This window comes from Aphelocoma coerulescens, chromosome 13, assembly GCF_041296385.1.
Source record: "Aphelocoma coerulescens isolate FSJ_1873_10779 chromosome 13, UR_Acoe_1.0, whole genome shotgun sequence".
Lineage (NCBI taxonomy): Eukaryota > Metazoa > Chordata > Aves > Passeriformes > Corvidae > Aphelocoma > Aphelocoma coerulescens.
In genome coordinates, this window is record NC_091027.1 from 1088474 (window position 1) to 1106634 (window position 18161).

General features: G+C 58.5%; 1 protein-coding gene across 3 annotated transcripts in view; it reads right to left on the bottom strand.

Moving 5' to 3' along the window:
* Positions 1 to 18161, bottom strand: part of ARHGAP26 (Rho GTPase activating protein 26) — a 101537-nt gene extending 83376 nt beyond the window's left edge. For 2 of the 3 annotated variants that reach the window (XM_069028635.1, XM_069028636.1), the window contains exons 1-2: positions 17851 to 18161; positions 155 to 250 (exon numbers count right to left, since the gene is read on the bottom strand). In XM_069028635.1, the coding sequence (XP_068884736.1) occupies positions 155 to 250; positions 17851 to 18004 (250 nt within the window). In that variant the 5' untranslated portion in view covers positions 18005 to 18161. Of the gene's footprint in view, positions 1 to 154; positions 251 to 6119; positions 6212 to 17850 lie in introns of those variants that run through there. The other variant, XM_069028637.1, reaches the window with a different exon arrangement.

An 18161-nucleotide genomic window follows, 5' to 3' on the forward strand; every position in this document is an offset into this window, starting at 1 on the left:
GAAGCAACAGCTGATTCCCAGGGGAAGGCTTTACTGATGGTGCTTCCAGAGAGCACCCAGACACATTCCTGAGCCCCTTGGTGTCCCTGTGGTGTTTCCCCACCGTGGCCTGCTCAGGGCTCTGGGCTGTGGCTCCAGGAGCACCGGGACTCACCTATGCAGATCTCATCATCCGTCTCAGCGTCGCCGATGCAGCGGAATTTAAACTCATTGAGGGAATCCGCGAACTTGCGCTTGGCAGCCGACAGGTCTGGGAGGGCAGGAGCAGGGAAAACAGGGATGTTACCAGTGGGAAACATCCCACCAGCAGGATGCAGGCAGACACATGATCCCAGCCAGGAAATACCCACAGAGGGATCTGTGCGAGGGACCCCTGGCACCAGGGAAGCCCCAGAGCGCTGTCCTTCTGCACCCACCCCAGGGACAGGGCTCTGTGGGGTGCACCCCTCAAGATACCCTACAGGAGATGAAACCTCAAAATACCAAAAGAGCCACACTCTCAGACCTAGATCCACGGGGCAGCAGCAAATGGTGACACACAGTGACACTGCCCCCCAAGAGCTGGCACCTCTGCCATGCTCCCGTCCCGCTGAGGGAAGGCAGTAGCACAGAGGTTTATTGCTTCCCAAGCTGCAGATTCTCTCCGAGATCTGGATCCTATTAAGTTCTTACTCGCAGTGACCTGAGGGGATCCAGGATTGGCTTTTCAAACCAGCCCTGTTAGCCTGGCACACGCAGAGGGTCGCGGGCACCGCGAGGCCACCGGCTCCGAAGGCAGCGTGTGGCTGCCAGCACTGCCGGTGTGGGGACAGTGTTCACTCCCCCGTGCATTTCTTCACTCAAAGCCCAAAATTCCATGGTTTTTTTCCCTTTCCAAGCACCGGTGGAAAATGTGTGTGCACACAAAGACCATTTCCTCCTCTCAGACACCAACAGCCAAGAGATAACCACACCAGAGTCCAAGTGTTTTGCTTTCCCCATGGGATAAGGGAGTTGGCAACTTTCTCCAAGCATTAAAGCTGTTTTCCCAGTATCGCTGCTGACAGCCCTGGGGTTAATCCTGCCCAGCTCAGTCCCGGCTGCCTTCGCACAACTGCTTCCTAAGGCAGCAGGAAATCACCCAGCCAAGGCAGGCAGGGAGAGGCAGATCCCCGGGAGCTTTCCCAGTGGAAAAGTACAGAGGGGGCTTCTTCAAGGAGAAGGTTCACACGTAACAGGATTTGCACTTTGCTCCCTGGAGGATGGAACGAGCATGGCTTTTACACCCTTCCTGTGCCTGGGCTGCCAGAAGTCTCCACTGGCACCTACAGAAGCAAGACACATGTTTTTTGGGGAAAGTTCCCAGGTGCCCCTGGGCAGGGTTGAGCAGATGGACTTGGGAGGGTGGGAGGCTTGGTTCCAGCTCAGCACAGGGCTGAGTGAAGGGCTGCCCCATGCACCTCTCTCCCTGCTCCCTTCCATGAGCCCGTGCTGGTGTCAGCAGCAGAGCAGCCTCCTTCCCTCAGCAGAGCTTGCTGGAGCAGCCACAGGGCTCAGGGACTCTCAGCCAGTCCCTCCTGCCTCCCCTGGAACAACCACGAGGACGACATTAATGACATGAGGAGCCATTTCCTCTCGCCCGGCCCCTGCTGACCCCCAGCCCCCCGAGCCCTTGGCCACATTCCATGTGCCACATCCCCAACTGAACCAGGCCTGATGTGACACCCCTCATGCCCACCACTGGCTGGGCAGGACCCCAAAGCTGGAGGCTGCTGCAGCACAGGGGTGAACACCCAGGGGGAGCTGAGCTCCCCAGCCCGGGCAGGGTCACCCTCTCCAGGGCCATCCCTCCTGCTGCCAGTGAGGAGCAGGTCTGGGACCAGGCACGAGCCAGAGCAAAGCCAAGAAGCCTTTGGAGCCAGCAGCACTGACAGCAATGGCCCACGGTGCTTATAAATAGGCAAGGGAGAGGGAGATAACTCCTGGAGTGACAGCGATAAAGGATAAAATTAGCAGTAGGATCAGTCAGAAAAGGAGAGAGGGACACCATGCCCACCCTGTGGGGCCTCACTGTCCTCCCTGTCCACTGTCAGACCCACCCACACCCCAGCATCCCCTTTTCCTAAAAGCTGGAACCTCTGAACTACGTTGTGGGACAATACCCCTGCAGTGGAAGCAGGAAGGCACAGGGAGAGCAGGGCAGCCCCTCCACGGGCCAGCTCAGCTTCTGAGGGTTCTCCTTCCCCAGGGCTGTGAACAAGCAAACACAAAATCCTACAAAGGCTCAACAGAATCTGCTGCTTCCTCTCACACACAAACAAAACCACCCAGACACTGCACATGGATCACACCAGGGATGCACCAAGGGCCTGCAAGTTTTCCTTCCAAGTTCTCTGCTGGCTTGATCAGTCAACCACAGCGTGAGGGAAAACCACCACAAAAAGCCTGAAAAATCCTTCTGCCTGAGCAACACAACCAGCTCAGGCTGCAGTTCTCCTCCTCCTCATCATCACCTCCCATGGCTCCCTATTCCCATCTGGGCTGCTGGGGATGGGACAATCCCTTCAGGAAAGTCCCTTCAACAGAAAACCGGCATGCACAAGTCCACCTGCACAGCTACAGCAACCAAGGACCTAAATAAAATGCCCTTTTAAAAGTGATGCATCCTCCTCATCCACTGCATCCTCGACATCCAGCACAGGAACAGCAGGAAGGGAGACGGCTCCCAGCAGGACAGAGGGCAGCAGCCTTTCCTGGAAGCAGCCTTGGATAACCCCTCTGCCAGTCCCTCTGCCCTCACACCCAGCCCAGGGGTCACCCCACTTTCCTCCTCCCTCTGCAGCCAGGGAGCCGGGCAATTGCTGGCTGAATTCCACCCCAGCCACACACCTCCAGCTCCAGGGCTTCCTCCAAACCTGGCTGAAGTGACACTTCTCCAGCCGCCAGGAATCCTGCAAGGGATCAGCAGCAAGGGAACACCTCCCTGTGTCCCTCCTCCTCCTCAACTACTGAGAGTGCAGTCTTTCTGGGAAGTGGTTGCTTTTCACATAAAAAGCCTCTTCCAAAGGAATTTGGAACTACTGAAAAAGGCCATTTATAGAAGGAAGTGTCATGATTTCCCAAGCCTCCTCCACGAGTGCAGCACCACGGGCACCATGGGGGTGACCCCATTCCAGCCAGGTCCGCAGTCAGCACCCCAGAAACAATGGGTAGGACACTGAGGGGAACCACAACACACCAAAGTGAGATGTCAGGAAGACAAATGTCCCCCCGTGCCTGGTCCTGCTGCCTGGTCCCATGTTGGAAAGGTCAGGTCAGCCATGGAAAAGGGAAACTGCTGGCTCAGAGGTGGGGGCTCTCCCCAGAGCTGACTCTGCAGCCAGTTTGCTACATAAGCTGGAAAAAGCAAAAAGCTCTGGCTCAGCTGGACCCAGGGCAGGGGCAGAAGCAGCAGGATGGGTGGCTCAGGTTAAAGACAAACCTGCTGCTGAGTCTGGCCATGAAGGGTTAATGCTGCTACAAAGGGGGAGCAGAGGATGCTGCTGCAAAGCAAGCTCTGGGCTCTGCCAGAGGCTGTGCTCACATGAAGCGGGATTTCTACACTTCCTGCAAAGAAAACTGCTTAACAGCCTGTATTTAATGTTCAAGTGGACAACAGGAACTGAGACTCCTGCCCCTTCCTTCCCCTGCAGCAAAGAACAGCAGGCTCGGGCTGTCTGTCCCCTGCAAGCCCCCGGACAGGGACAGGAGGGCAGTGCCAGCCCCCCCCAGCAGCCCCTGTGCCCTGGGCACAGGGCAGGGCTGCCCTGGGACACAGCCCCGAAAAGGCAGATCCGGGGGGTCACCCCTGCACACCCCTCACTCGGCTGCAGGGAACAGGACACAGCACTCGGGCAGCACCTCCCCAGCCACGCAGCCAGCGGGGAACAGCCCCAGGGCCCACAGGGCCAGCCGGGATGGGTAATCCAGGGAACAGCCGCTCTAATCAGCGGCCAAAACAGCCGGATTACAGCCTGCCAAGGGTGCTTAGAAAGCAGCAATATGGTGTCTGTCCCCAGCAGCACAACAGCGCTTTGTGGGGTCACACAACACCCCTGCAGCTCAGAGACACCCCGGGAAGGGGGTTTGGGACAGGTTTTGGGAATGGCCAGCTGGACCTGGCCCAGGGATGCATGTGAGCACTCTGCATGGGACACTCATCCAACCTGGCCCCGCAGTTCGTGCAGGAATCCAGCAGCAAGAACCTCTTGCCTGAAAACAGCGTTTGCAGCTGCCAGGATGGAGTTTTACCTGCCCAGCCCCAGCCCTTGCACCACTGGGGTCAGCATCAAGCGTCAGGGAAGCATCAAGAAACGCTTCATTTGCTCCAGAAGGTTTAAATCCCCTCTCTGCGCTTCCCAGCAAGGTCAGCAAAGCCCTGCTCCCGTGAGACACCGCGGTGCTCTGGGCCTGACCCAGTCCCAGAGACACTTCCATACAGAATTAGCACTGATTTGTTTATTAAACAACTTCTCCACCAGGTGGTTGGAGTTAATCAGTGATTGAGGATGGGACGGCAGCTGCTGGCAGGTTCCCCCTCTGAATCATCATGAGCAAATACACAAAACCAGATGGGCAGAGCCCCCCCCACCTCCAGCACAGCTTCTGCCGTCATGTTCCACACAAAAGCCATGGAGAGGCTGCCACGGCTTGGCACACACCGGAGATGGAGGTTAGAGGGTGCCAAAGACAGCGAGGTGACCCCAAGGGCCATGGGCACAGTCCCTGCAGTCACCCCAGTCAGGACCCCCAAGTCAGGGAGAGCATCCCAGACCCCATTTTGGTGCCTCTTCCACACACACAGCCTCCAGCCGAGCCTTGTCTCGGCAGCACACCCAGGGAGGCCACCTCACCAAATCCCAAAACTTCATTGTTACCATGGAAAGTTTACAAACACGCATTCCCTACAAACCACGCTTCAAGCAAAAAACCCAAAACTGCTCAGATGTGCTAAAGCACAAAAAACCCCAAGATGCCCCAAGACTGCAGGTCCAGGAGGTGCCACAGCTCCGGCTCAGCCTTGCCCTGCAGCCAGGGGAGCACTGGGCACTGCTGCCAGCCGAGGCATCCCCGCCTGCCTGGATTCACACACCAGAGTGGCTCCGTACGGCGGCGTTTGCCACAGGGACAGAGAACCCTTTGTGGGCTGAATGGCACCATTGACCAGGCTCACGCAGCCGATCAGACTGGAGCAACACGCTGAAGACATGAATTATTTCCATGGTATTTTAAGAGATAAAGGTTCTGCGCTTCGTGAAAAACAAAGTTATCCCTTGGAAGGACTGCCTGGCTGCACAGCTAAAATTATACCCGGCTGCCCACCAGCCCAGCACCCCGGCCACGTCATCGTGCCACCCCCAAATCAATAATGCTTGGAGGTATCTTGGGAGCTTTGCCAGGCCAGGAAGCTTTTGCAAAGCTTCCAAGATTCCTGATGGAAGGCACTGGGGATCCAAGGGAAATGAAGCCAGAAGGACCATCAGGGCCCAAGCTGCCAGTCTGGTGTGTCCAGTGTGACATCCTGCAGCAGGGCCAGGGCTGCAGCAGCACCAAGGCAAGAGGCCACTTCCTTTGACTCCCACTGCTCCAGCCACTCTCCTGTTTTCCCCCGGTTTGAGGAAGTTGATGGTCAGTTGGAAGGAACCCTTGCCCTTCTGCCCCACTTCTCAACCTTGCATCAGCCCTGGACTTCCTCAGGCTCTGGAGCCCTAAGCCCAGTGCCGAGCCTGCTTTGCCACAGTGGCAAAGGTCTCACAGCCTCTCTCCATCCTTCCTGTTCAGCTTTCCTTAGCACTTGCCCATCAAGTCATATTGCAACAAAGCCACTTTTGTGACTCAGATCTTTATCTCACAGTGGCTGAAACACTGAAGAAGCCCAGCTCATGTGAATAGCTCTGCCTTTCCCCACACACAGTGTCAGCAGGGTTGTGACTCTGGCAGGAGAGAAACTGGTCCAGGCAGCAGGGATGGGTTAACAATGCAGTTAATGAAGTGTCCCTCACTAAGGGTCCCACCTGAAGGGACTTCAGCACTGGGCATGTGAACCATCAAACAATGACCTCTCCATCCCACCAGGAAAAGAAGACTTTGGAGACTCCCACCTGTCCCGCATGGAAACCTTGGATGATGTTCTCCACTTGGCCAAACAGGATTTTTCAGCAGGAACCATTCGGAAGTGAAGTGCTCTGTCTTGTGCCCGGCACAGCCTGGCCCTGCCCCAGCTCTGCATTAATCAGGTTATTTTAATGAGCTGCAGCAGCTCTTGACTCACAGACCACCTGTGGGGAGAGTGGACAGAGCTGATGATGCGGGGTGGGGACGAAGGGCAGCGATGGCAGATGAAGTGACCGGAGCTCTGCGCGCTGCCTGCGAGTGCAGCCGCAGGTGCCGGGGCAGCCGAGCCCGCCCTGCCTGCAGCCAGGACACGGAGGAAACAAAACCCAGGAATGATGTAAACGACCCCCGGAAAGGCTTCCCATTCCTGGAGAGGCTGAGGACACAGATGTCTGCAGCTGCAGGGAGGCCTCACTCCCAGCAAGGAGTAGTGGGGCTCAGAGAAACACGGGCCTGCCAGAGCCCTCCTGGCAGTGCTGGACACCACTACATACCCCCAGGATGGTCCTGGAAGATAAAGGGCCCAAAGTCAGGTACCACCATCCTGGCAGGCAGCTTCCAGGCTGACCATCACCATGTAGAGAACCAGCACAACCCCCCAGCACCGAGCAGAGCCCTTGCTGCCCCCTGCCCAGGGGGCTTCTGGTGCTCTGCATGAGCATGGCAACATCCCAGTCCTCCCACAGCCCCCAGAGCATCGCTGCCCACAGGTCCTGGTGGGGCACAGCCCATCTGCCCCCCAGCACAGGGCAGCATCCCCCGGATGCCATCCCCACTCTCCTGCGCTGGACACGGAGTGTTTCATGCACTTAGCAGCAAAACAAAATAAAACAGGATTTCTCCACTTCCCCACCCAGCTCCCACGTCTGGCACTTCTCCCTGTGCTTATTTTTGTTCACATCCTGGTGTTGTTTTATGGCAGAAGCCCCTTGCCCGTCCCAACCTGCAGCCACAGAGTTTGCAGGGCAGGCAGCCAGGCATCAGAGAACGGGAGCTCAGGTGGGAGCAGGCAAGGGCTCCAAGTAAAACTAAATGTAAATGTTCACCACTCCAGCACAGAGGAGGGATGCATCCAAACAGCAAACACAGGCAACAGCTTAAGTGCCTGGAAAACATCAGGGACATGGTAACGAAATGGAAAATTACTGCCCCGGCTGGCACTTCCACAGGCAGCCAACTGCATAAGCGAACAATGTGAGGATGCAGCAGTGAAAATCCCTGTGTCCCAACCAGGCCAGGGATTTGGGCACAGTGCTGGCTCAGAGAGAGAGAGATGTCAGACCAGCTGAGCACGGCTGTCCCACTGCATGGAGCTGCCTGACCTTCAAACCCCAATCCCTGACAGCTATTCCCAAAACGAGGATTTTGAACATCGCATTTCCCCTCCACCTGCACACTGCCCCACTGCCACTGCTCCAGGCAGGTCATGTAAATGCCTCCAGCCTTACACCTGCGAGAAAAGAGCCTCTAAAGGCAGGATGGAAATGCCATGTTTTACTCACAGCTCCCCATTTCCCCCAGTTCCCTCACTGGGGAGTGCATGTCAGCCCCTATTAGCCTAACACTGCTCCGATAATTGTAATTTCTCCTCCCAGCTTTTTCCTCCAAGTGCCAGGGGAGGTTGGGCATCAGCAGGAATTTCTTCCTGGAAAGTCTGCTCAGGCATTGGAAGAAGTTGCCCAGGGAGGTTTGGAGTGCCCATCCCTGGAGGTGTCCATGGAAGGCCTGGATGTGGCACTCAGTGCTCTGGGCTGGGGACAAGGTGGTGATGGGCCACAGGCTGGACTTGATAATCTTGGCGGTCACTTCCATCCTCAGTCATTGTGCAATTCTGTGATTCCTCTCCTCTCCAAACCCTGGCACAACCCACAGGAAGGCTGCAGATGACTTTACCCTTGTTACCACAATATTTCATTGACTGGAGCCTGGAATCACATTTCATTAGGACAGAATGCCCTGCCCGAGACAGCTAATCGATTTAGAGGACACTAATCCAGAAGAAATTTGCTCCTGACCCAGGCAATGCCCATTAGTGGAGCAGAAGGGGGTCTGGCAGGGAGGGGGGTCCCTGCACAGGCGGGGCTGTGGTAGAGCCCCCACCAGACACCGCTGGGCGGGAGCAGATTGCCTCAGGCACTGGCCCTGCTTCTGGATTAGTTTGTTATTAAATCTCATTAATTAATAGGTGGGCCACAAGGAGCCCATTTGATTTCTCAAGGGACAGGCACCAAAGCATCGGGGCCCCCAGGGGATGATGGGCCCAGAGACCCCCGTGCCCCAGGTGGGGAGGGGACCAGCGCCCTGTCCCTGCGGGCAGGACAGGAGGCCTTCCCGGCACATCCCAGCCAGGCCACAGCATGGGGCAGTGCCTCCCCTGTCCCCCCTCTCTCATCCCCATCCCAGAGGCAGCAGCTCTCACCCACAGCCAGGGCAGGGAAGCGGGGTCAGCTCCCCGCCCCTCCAGAAGCGGTTCTGCACAACCTCCTTCCGTCTCCTCCCAAGGAGGCTGCGGAAATCCTTTTGTCGCCGGTGCTCCTCCACCTCAGCTGTAAGAACAGGAAAAATCCCACTGCGCTCGCAGGAACATCAGTTGCAAGTGAGTCAATTTTTCCTGCTTTGGCAGGAAAAGAGAAATATAAATTAAAATCTCCAGCAGAGCCTAGGGAGGCACGCAGGGTGAGAACAGGGATGCACTGCCCAGGGCACAGCACAGAACCATGGAATAGTTTAGGTGGGAAAAGCCTTCTAAGATTCTCATGTCCAACTGCTCCCCCTGCACTGTCAAAGCCAACACTGAGCATTGTCCTCATCTGGGACACCCCTCCAGGGATGGTGACTCCACCACTGCCCTGGGCAGACTGTGCCAGTGTCTGACCATCCTTTCCAGCAAGAAATCATTGCCTTTAACCTGGGCTTTCTCCCAGAATTCATGGGAGAGACACCCAATGCTCTGCAATGGTTGGATTTTTTTGTGAAGCATTGCTTAGCAACCAGCACTCAACGAGGGCATCGCTCTGGACAGACGCTGCTTCAGTGAGAAAAAGAATAAAAAGCCAGAAAAGGGACGCTGTACCAGGCAGTGTCAGGAAAAGGCACATGCCAAGTCTTTTTACAGGTCACTCGGCGCAGAGAACCCTTCACACCTACCTCATTGCAGATCATGGAATCCCAGACTGGTTTGGGTCGGAAGGGACCTTAAAGCTCATCTCATTCCACCCCCTGCTACAGGCAGGGACACCTTCCACTAGCTCAGGCTGCTCCAAGCCCTGCCTGAGGTCCAAAGTGCAGGGAAGGGTGAGGAAGCAGCACCAGCCCTTGGCTGTCCCGTCGCCCCCGCGCTGGCACAGGCGGCTCCGGCGCACGGCTGCGCCCGCCGCTCCACGTGCCAGAGCCAGATGGTCCGGAGGCTGGTGTGCTTCCCACAGCTCCAGCTAGAAACCCGCCTGGCATCACGGCACAGAGATCCCCTTCCCCCTCGGCGCCACGGTGCCCACGCCACAGAGCATCCCCAGCGCACCCCCTGCGCCCCAGGAGGGCTGTGACTCCCCAGCTCCCACCAGCAGCTGCGAGCAGAGGCAGAGGAGCGCAATTCCCGGTTCCTCCACGCCACACCTGAGACCCTCCTTGCCATTAACAGCTGGGGCGATGCCCTAAAGATCCCGCCCTGTCAGGAGCCCACGGGCCCAGGGCCACCAGCACGGTGAGACCAGGTGGAAGCACCTTTGGTGCGGGGAGCACACCAGGAAAACGGGGAAAACATCGCTGTCCCCGCCGGCGCGGTGACAGCCGCTCGCGTGCCCGGGGGAGGACGAGGGGGATGATTCACACCAGAGCGAACAAGCTGTGCAGGTTCTCGTACGAGCTCCCCCTCGCTTTGCCTCCCTCCCACCCACCACGGTCACGCTACAGCTACTCATCCCAGCACTCCTGGAAAGTGAGGCATGAAGTAACCCGAGCCCAGCGATGGATCCGTGGCACACCGCGTCCTGCCGCCGTCCCACAGCCCGTCCTGCTGCTGTACTGCTCCCGGATGCTGCAGAAGGGCCCCAGAATGCCCCAAACCAGAACTACAGCGTGAGCAGGGTTTGCTTGGGCACACTGGCACCGCTGCTGCCCCTCGGACACGGTGGGGGGACTGAAGCCCCTCTGCCAGGGTGCAGGAATGCCAGCCCCTGAGCAGACCTGCCCAGGTTGTGCGGGGAAGCTGGCTTCAGCATTGCTCCTGGGGTTCAGGGAGAAGCACACCACGATTTTAGGGTGCCTGTGGGGAGAGGATGCAAACAAAGGGGTTGGTGGTCCCCCTCTGCCAGCCGGGGAGGGGTCTGGCAGCACAGCAAGGGCAGAACCGACTCACCCCATCCCACCCCTGCTACTGAAACAGCCGGAGAGGCACCACATGTGCCAACCTGCAGAGCACAGGGACACGCGGGCACCGCCGCTGCCTCCCACCCTCCCCTCAGCAACCATGGGAACGGCATCTCCTCACACGGATTCCCAACGTCACTGTGAGCTGCTGCCAGCAAAGGAAAGGAAAAAAAGGAAACCTAACGAGCCCACCGCCCCCAGCTCGTGCCCAGGGCACACAGGTGATGCCACACACACCACAGGTGATGCCACACACCTCTCGGTCTGGCAGCACTGCAGAAACAAATGGAGACAGATGACTCAAGCTGTGCCAGCACATCTGCAGCCTGGGGAAAACAGCCTCCTGACCCAAATCAGGCAAATCTGCTCCGTGCTGGAAGCATGAACAGGACACAGCACGTAGTAGACTCCCAGTGCTGGCAGAACACTGGGACATCCAACCTGGCCCTTCACATCCCCTTCCTAGGTCCACCCCCCTGCTCAGAGTCCCTTCCTGGACACAGGTGTGCACTCTTGTCCCCACCAGCTCCAGCAGTGCCAGCCCCTGTCTCTCAGAGCTGCTCTTTATCCCAGTCCATCGCCTGCCATCCCAAAAGGGTGGGTTTAACCCAGCGAAGGACACGTGCTCAGTGCAGGGCCCGCGGCTCCTCCAGGCTCTGTCCCCACCCCAGCGTATCGGGACATGTGCCCAGAGGTGCTCTGTGGCACGCTCCCAGTTACTGAGATCTCCCAGCCCTGTTCATGAGCCTTCTGTCAGCATAATGTAAAAGATGTAATCATGGACACAGACTCCTCTGCACACCCAAACCCTCGTGCTCACCAGCTTCCCTGCCAGTGCTGCCGACAGCCAGACCCGGCTCCAGCCCAGCCCCACGCCTCACAGCTCCTGCTCAGTGCCTGCTGCAGACCCGAGGAGCCCACCCCGCTCTCCCTGGCTCCCACCATCAGCCCCCAAACCTGCCAGCACTGCGGGGTCGCGGCTGGGGTGGGATCCCCCTGGGAGACGGGCGAATGCTCCCTGGGGATGTTGTGAGGATCCTCCCGCATGGATCACAAGCACAGCAGCGCACACGAGGGAACCACTGCAGCATCCACACAGGACGAGTTTCCCTCTGACAGCCAGGCAGAGCCAGGTGGGATAAGTGTGCAGCCCTCTGGGGCCAGCCCTGCCAGCACCACGATCCCTCCAGGGCTCACAGTGCAGACCCACCACCACAAAGAGCATCTCCCAGGAAGGAATACGCTCGTCTTGCTAATTTCCACTGGGGAGGAAGATGAGGATCACCTTGTGCTAAAAATGAAACACAGTATTATTACCTGTCCTACCCCTCATTTGAATAAAATCCCAGACAAGTTATTAAAGATGTGGCTGCACAAGCCACACAGGTCATGCAAAGAAGGTCCTCGGTGCCTCTGGCTCTGCTGGTGCAGGACTGGCTGAGCCATAACCATGTCCCTCCTCCACAGCCCAAAGTATTCCCTACACCAAAAGTTTCCTACAGGAATGAAGAGGGGAAAAATACACCCTGACACAGGAGAGCCATGTTACACCTTGGCTGGGCGAACAAAGCCGGAAAAAATCAAAGTAAATCATTTTAGCAGCCAAACCCAAACCCACGTGCTTTCCCCAGCCCAGCCCTGTGGTTTGCAAGGTGGAGGGAGAGCCGGGGGGGCCTGGCCGTGCCCCAGCGCTGCTGGGGGGGCAGGCAGGGACCCCCCACCCCTCCAAGCACAGAGTGACCTCCTTGGGCAACGCATGGATGCCACAGGAAATCCTCTCCAGCTGCAAGGCAGCGATTCCCCGGCGCTGGGAAGGCACAGCCCAGCTGTGCAGCGCTGCAGGTGACTCACCTGGGCTGCCCTGCACCCTCGCAGCAGCCCGTGGGCAGCCGGCACCCAGCGCTCGGTGGCAGCAGCCATGCACCATTTCTCATGGCACAGCCCCACAGAACCGAGTGCCAGCGGTCACAGCAACCCAGCCAGGTGGTTACTGTTGTTTCTGCACCCTCCAGAAAGCACAACACTCCTTTCCCTCCAAACAGGAGCCTGCAAAGTCCAGCACTCTCCTGGGCAGGAGCACAGCTCTGAGCACTCAGGTTTGCACCTGCACAAGCAGAGATTGTTCCTGGAAAGGCCAGACCAAAACCTCTGAACCTTGATCACTCCTCTGTGCAAAGGTGGTGGGAAGGTTTGCGCTGTGACTGTTTTCTTCAGGGACCAGAAGCACAAAAAGGATGAAAATAACCTGAGATGGGCTTTGGATTCCTCCTCCCCAGCACCAGCAGACACCTGGGGCACCTGGGACACACAAGGACCTGTCACCCCAGATGGCACCAGGTTACAAAGCAGCCCCAGACTGGGATCATGCTCCAACACACCCAAGGGCATTCTCCCTGCAGAGGCACACGAGGGCACTTGGAGTGCACAGCACCCTATTATGTACCTGCCCCTTGCCCACCCGAGGCAGGGCTCCCCCAGACCCACTCCCAGGGGGACCGAGTGTGCCGAACCAGGGGTCGTGGGGAGCAGGAAGGGAAAGGCAATGACAAAGTGGCAAAGTGGGCAGCTGGCAGCATTGGCTGTCACGTTTCCTTATCACCTGCCTAAGCCTTGTTTGTGCCAAGAGGGAAATAAGTAAACACTGGGCAAAAGTTTCACGTTTGCTTCCAGTCTGTTGCAGATCCAGTGCCAGCTCCATCCGGGACTGGCACTGCTGCCCCACAGCCACAGGCACAGACATTTCATAAAGGCTTGGTTTCAGCTCCTGAGATGTGGAACAGAACCTGTGTGCAAGCACATCCCAGAGTCTGGAACACCAGCAGCACCACCAGGAACCACTCCACCGCTCCAGTTCACATTTTAAGCTGCACAGCAGCTTTGGAGCACGATGTGTCCCAGGAAAAACCCCACAGCTGCAGCCAAAGCCCTGCTGGCATTACCTGTGGTGGCAGCACAGGCCACAGCAGGCACACTGGGGTCAGCCCAGGGGGCAACTCATTAAAATCACACCCTGCAGGCACAGACAGAAGGGAGACCACACCTCCCTGGCAGCCCCAGGAACCGGCTGGGAACCTCAGCTGGGAGCAGGGGCAACCCCAGCTGCTCAGCACAGCCAGCATGGGACACGCTGCTGGGGGGCACAGCTGGCATGAGACCTGTGGGACAGACCTGTGGGAAGCCGGTGGGGCCAGAGGAGCTCCCAGGCACTGCAGGATCCAGGTCCACCCCAGCAGCACCCCTTCGGTCCGGTCTCTCCTCGCAGCTCTGCTGTGACCCAGCCAAAAAAACAGCTAAAGGAAAAGTGATCCAAAACACCAAACCAGCCCAGCTGTGCCTTTTGGGGCATGGGCACCTCCGCCTTTCCCGTGGGAGCCTGGGGCAAGGCACAGCACCACGGGGCCCAGCCCCTGTGCCCCTTGTGGGGAGGGGGTTCACAGAGCCACCCCAGCCCAGCCCCAGCACACAAATTGCAGTCTGTGCCGTGGGAGCACGGCAGCAGCCGGGGCGTGGACGGGTTTGGTGGCTTCAAATTAGTGCCTGGGAGTTGGAAGAAGGAAAACAACCCAGCAGAAACGTGGCAGGGCACCGGGCTGCAGTCAGTGCCTGAAGGGTACAACAGCCCCACGGCCACCAGGACACGGCGCCTGGCAGCACACGGAGAAGGGCACAGGGAGGAGGAGGAGGGTGCCAGGTTCAGCCCTGTGCCACAGCACAGGGGAGGCGATGGCAGGCAGCCCCTGCCCCCCCACATCCTCTATCCCTACATGTGCTGCTTGTGTCCCAAAGCAAGCTGCGGGCATCCCCACATCCCCATCTGGGTGCCTGGGCTCCAGCTCCCCCTCCACGGAGCACAGGGGCTGGAGGCAATGCCAGCACAGGGACGAGCCTCTGGCTCCCTGCCTGCCCCTCACACGGGCACAGGGACACGCAAAGGGACAAAATCCTTCAGCATCCCTGGTCCTGATGGTCACCACAGCTGCTGCGCTGGAGAATGAGCTTCACGGCATCCAGGCTTTGAGTTCATTATTTATGTCACACTTGAAGTCTCTGCATCTGCAAAACTTTCTGAATAATTTATGGATGGTGGATCAGGGAGGAAGAGGGACACGTTTTGCTGAAAACCAGGTCACTGAATACCAGCCAAGCAGCGAAGGGAGACAATGGAAACAGGCACAGAAACTCACTGGGGGAAAAAGATCCAACAGCATTTATGTACACACAGACACACACACTCCAGAGATGCCCTTGGCATCTGAGGATATTTAGCAAGACCAGCCCTTCAGCAAATGGAGATCATTTTCAACCTTCTGAATTTATTCTTTCTTCTAAGGGAAGGAGAAAATGCTGTGAATCATTTCTATTTCTCTCTGTACCTACACTGAGGGCAAAAGAAGAGCAGAGCAGCCCCTTCATCAAACCCTGGCAGAGACTTTGTTACATGTCCTCACTCCAGTCTCACCAACCCTGCATGCCAGTGGTGTTGCTCCTGCCCAGCTCTGCAGAGGGCTCTTCCTCTCTCTTCATCTTCCTCCCCTCCACCGCCCCGTCCAAGCGGCCCCTCACCAACACACAGTTACACATTCCCCCCACGCCTGTCTTCACACAAAGAGGATGTGAAACATTCAGCAGAAAAGGCAAGAGGAAGGAAAATGAGAGAGGATATTGCCGAGACCTCACATAACTCCGGCTGCAGGCTGTCACACTGTGCAAGGGCCCAGACACCCTCGGAACCCCTCGCTCCATGGGCAGCATGTCCTGAGCCAGGGGTCTGCTGCCCCCAGGCATGCCCAGCTCCACAGCCACGTGCCACAACAGCTGAGGAGCAGCATGGAGACAATGACAGTGAGATAAGGCCACCATGCCCAGCCATGGGCAGACAAACCGAAACCACTTGGAAACATCAGAAAGAAATAAAAGCCAGCTAAGAGAAGCAAGCGCCCAGTCACAGCCAGGAATGGCCCCCAGATACCACCTGCACAGGCTCACAGGGGTGACATCCCAGCCCTTGCAGCAGTGACACAGGTACAACAACCAGCAACAGGCAGCACAGCAGCTCCTCACCCCTGAGCATCTCCATCCCTGCTGCTGGACACTGGAACGGTCTGTAAGGGCTCATGCAACACATCAGACCTTGGACCCATCACACACTGAGGGTGACACATGTGGGAAGAGCTGGGCCAGATCCCATCCAGCACCAGGGCTCTGCGGGATCAGTCAGAGGGATCACAGCTCGGAGCAGCCACACAGCCACTGAAGTCACTCCTACAGCAGGAGAAGGATGCACACAGGGCTGAGCATCCCAGCCAGGGAGGGGACACCCCTTCCCAGCCTCCCAGGCAGTGCCCTGCCCCACACACCCCCAAACGCTCCCCCAGAGTATCCTGGGGAGCACCCCAGTGCCACACGAGCAGGGGAGGTGGCGGCAGGGCAGGCCGTGGCGGCGCCTGGGCACTGATTTACGCTCTGGCAGAATCAGCGTTATTCCTGTCCCTGCAGCCTGGGCACCACTGGAACTCCCCCCCAGCCCTGTGCAGGAATTAAGGGCTAATCCAGGAATACATTCAATAGAAGCTACAAAACAATTCAGCCATAAAAACATCCTTATCTCCAGAGGCCAGAGAGCGTTCTTCCTGCCCGGTGCGAGCAGCCTGGGGCGTGGGGCCGTGCGGCACAGCCACGGCCGGGGGGACAGGAGCCCACTGGCAGCCACGAGCCCACAGGGGCTCACAGCACACCCCAAAATACCTGCCCAGGGGCGAGGGCACAGCCAGTCACCTCAGCCAGCACTGGTACGAGCTAACTGAGTAAGCCCAGAGAACCTCAGCACCCACCAGCTCACTCCCAAAATGTATTTTCTTATTTTCTCTGAAGAACAATGCTATCGGATTTGTTCTGGGATAAAATGAATGCCCCAGGCAGGGCCAGGCACTGGCTGCTTTCAGCAAACGCTCTACAGCAGAACACAGCTCAGACCTGCAGAACCATAAACGCACCCACAGCTGTCGGGTTTGAGATTCTTTTAACCCCAAATGCCAAGAATTGGTACAATGGGAGTCCCTGTAAGCCAGATGTTACCAGCTGCTACTTCAACACAGAGGAACTACACCCATGGGGCTCGGTGTGAGATCAGAAGGGGAAGGAGCAGGAATCAGCCCTTCTGGGAATGGACAGGATGGTGGGAATGGATGGAGCATCACCTGCCTGTGCACCCTGGGGCGATCTCCCTGTCCCACAGCCCCCACAATGACCCTGGCCAGGCTGGTTCATGGCAGGCGATGCTGCAGGGGCTCCATGGCACCCATGTTCATGACGTGCCTGTCACTCCAGGGCACAGACCGGTGACCACACATGCTGCCAGTGTGCTGGGTACAGGAACCCCCCTGGATGGGGAAGCGCCCTGTGATTTGGGCCAAAGAAACTTAAAAACAGAAAAAACCCAAATGACTCCATAAAGGAACAGCAGGAACAGAGCCGCAGCTCAGGGAGCAGCCCACCCAGCACAGCACCCCGAGGGCACAGCCCCCCCAACGCTGGCAGCGAGTGGCCATGCTGAGGTGTCCCCAACCCCAGCCATGGGGACAGGAGCCAGCCCAGCCTGGGCATTAAGGGGGACCGGGATGCTGCCAGCCACAGGTGAGGGTGTCCCCAGCCCTGGAGCCGCAGCCTGCATCGCTGCATCCCCCTCCCACCCAGACCCCTCCACACTGGTTTTTGCAGCTTTGCACCACCTCCACTTCCCCACTGAGGCGGAGAGGACAGCACTGGAGGGGTCAGCCCGGGCAGAGCCACAGCGGGGACACCGGGCATCGCCCACCCTCAGCAGAGAGGGGAGAGAGGACAACCGGGGGGGCGCGGCACCAACCCATCACCCCCGAAAACCACTCCTGAAGGACGCGACCCCCGAAGGCCACGGACCGGGACCTGCTGGACCAGGACCAGAATCCCACACGTCCCAATAGACATAGCCACACACATCCTTGATGGACCAGGACCAGAACCCTGCACATCCCGATGGATCCACCCTGATAGACCACACGTGTTTAGAGGGACTGGGGCAAGGCCCGTGCATGTGCCGATGGGCCAGAACCGGGACCACACGTGTCCCCATGGACCACGGCCAGGCACATCCTGATGGACCACGCACGTCCTGCTGGACCAGGACCAGGTACATCCCCACGGCCCAGCCGCACCACAGCTCGCCGGGGGGACACGGGTGGGCGCAGGCGGTCCCGGATGGAGGAGCCCCCGGCCCGGGGGCGGCGCGGGGCGGGCGGGGCTCGGCGGGCGGGCCGGGGCCGGGGGGCGGGCAGGGGTCGCGGGGTCCCGCAGGGCCGCCCCCAGCCCCGCACTTACTCTTGAGGGCGGCGACGAGCGACTTCCCGTCCTTGATGAGCTCCTTGATGAACTTGTTGGTTTTGTCCAGCTCGGCCTCGTGGGAGCGCAGCCGCTCCCGGAACTGCGGACTGTCCAGGCAGCACTCGCTGAACTCCAGCGCCGGCAGCCCCATGCTGCCCGGCACAGCGGGGCAGAGCACGCAAAAAATCCGGAGAAAATGAAAAGCGAAAGGGCTTTTAGGGCGCGGCGCGCAGCCGCCTGTGCGGGCGGGCGGCGGGAGCGCGGTGCCGGGCCAGGCCGAGCCGAGCCGAGCCGGGAGAGCGGAGCCG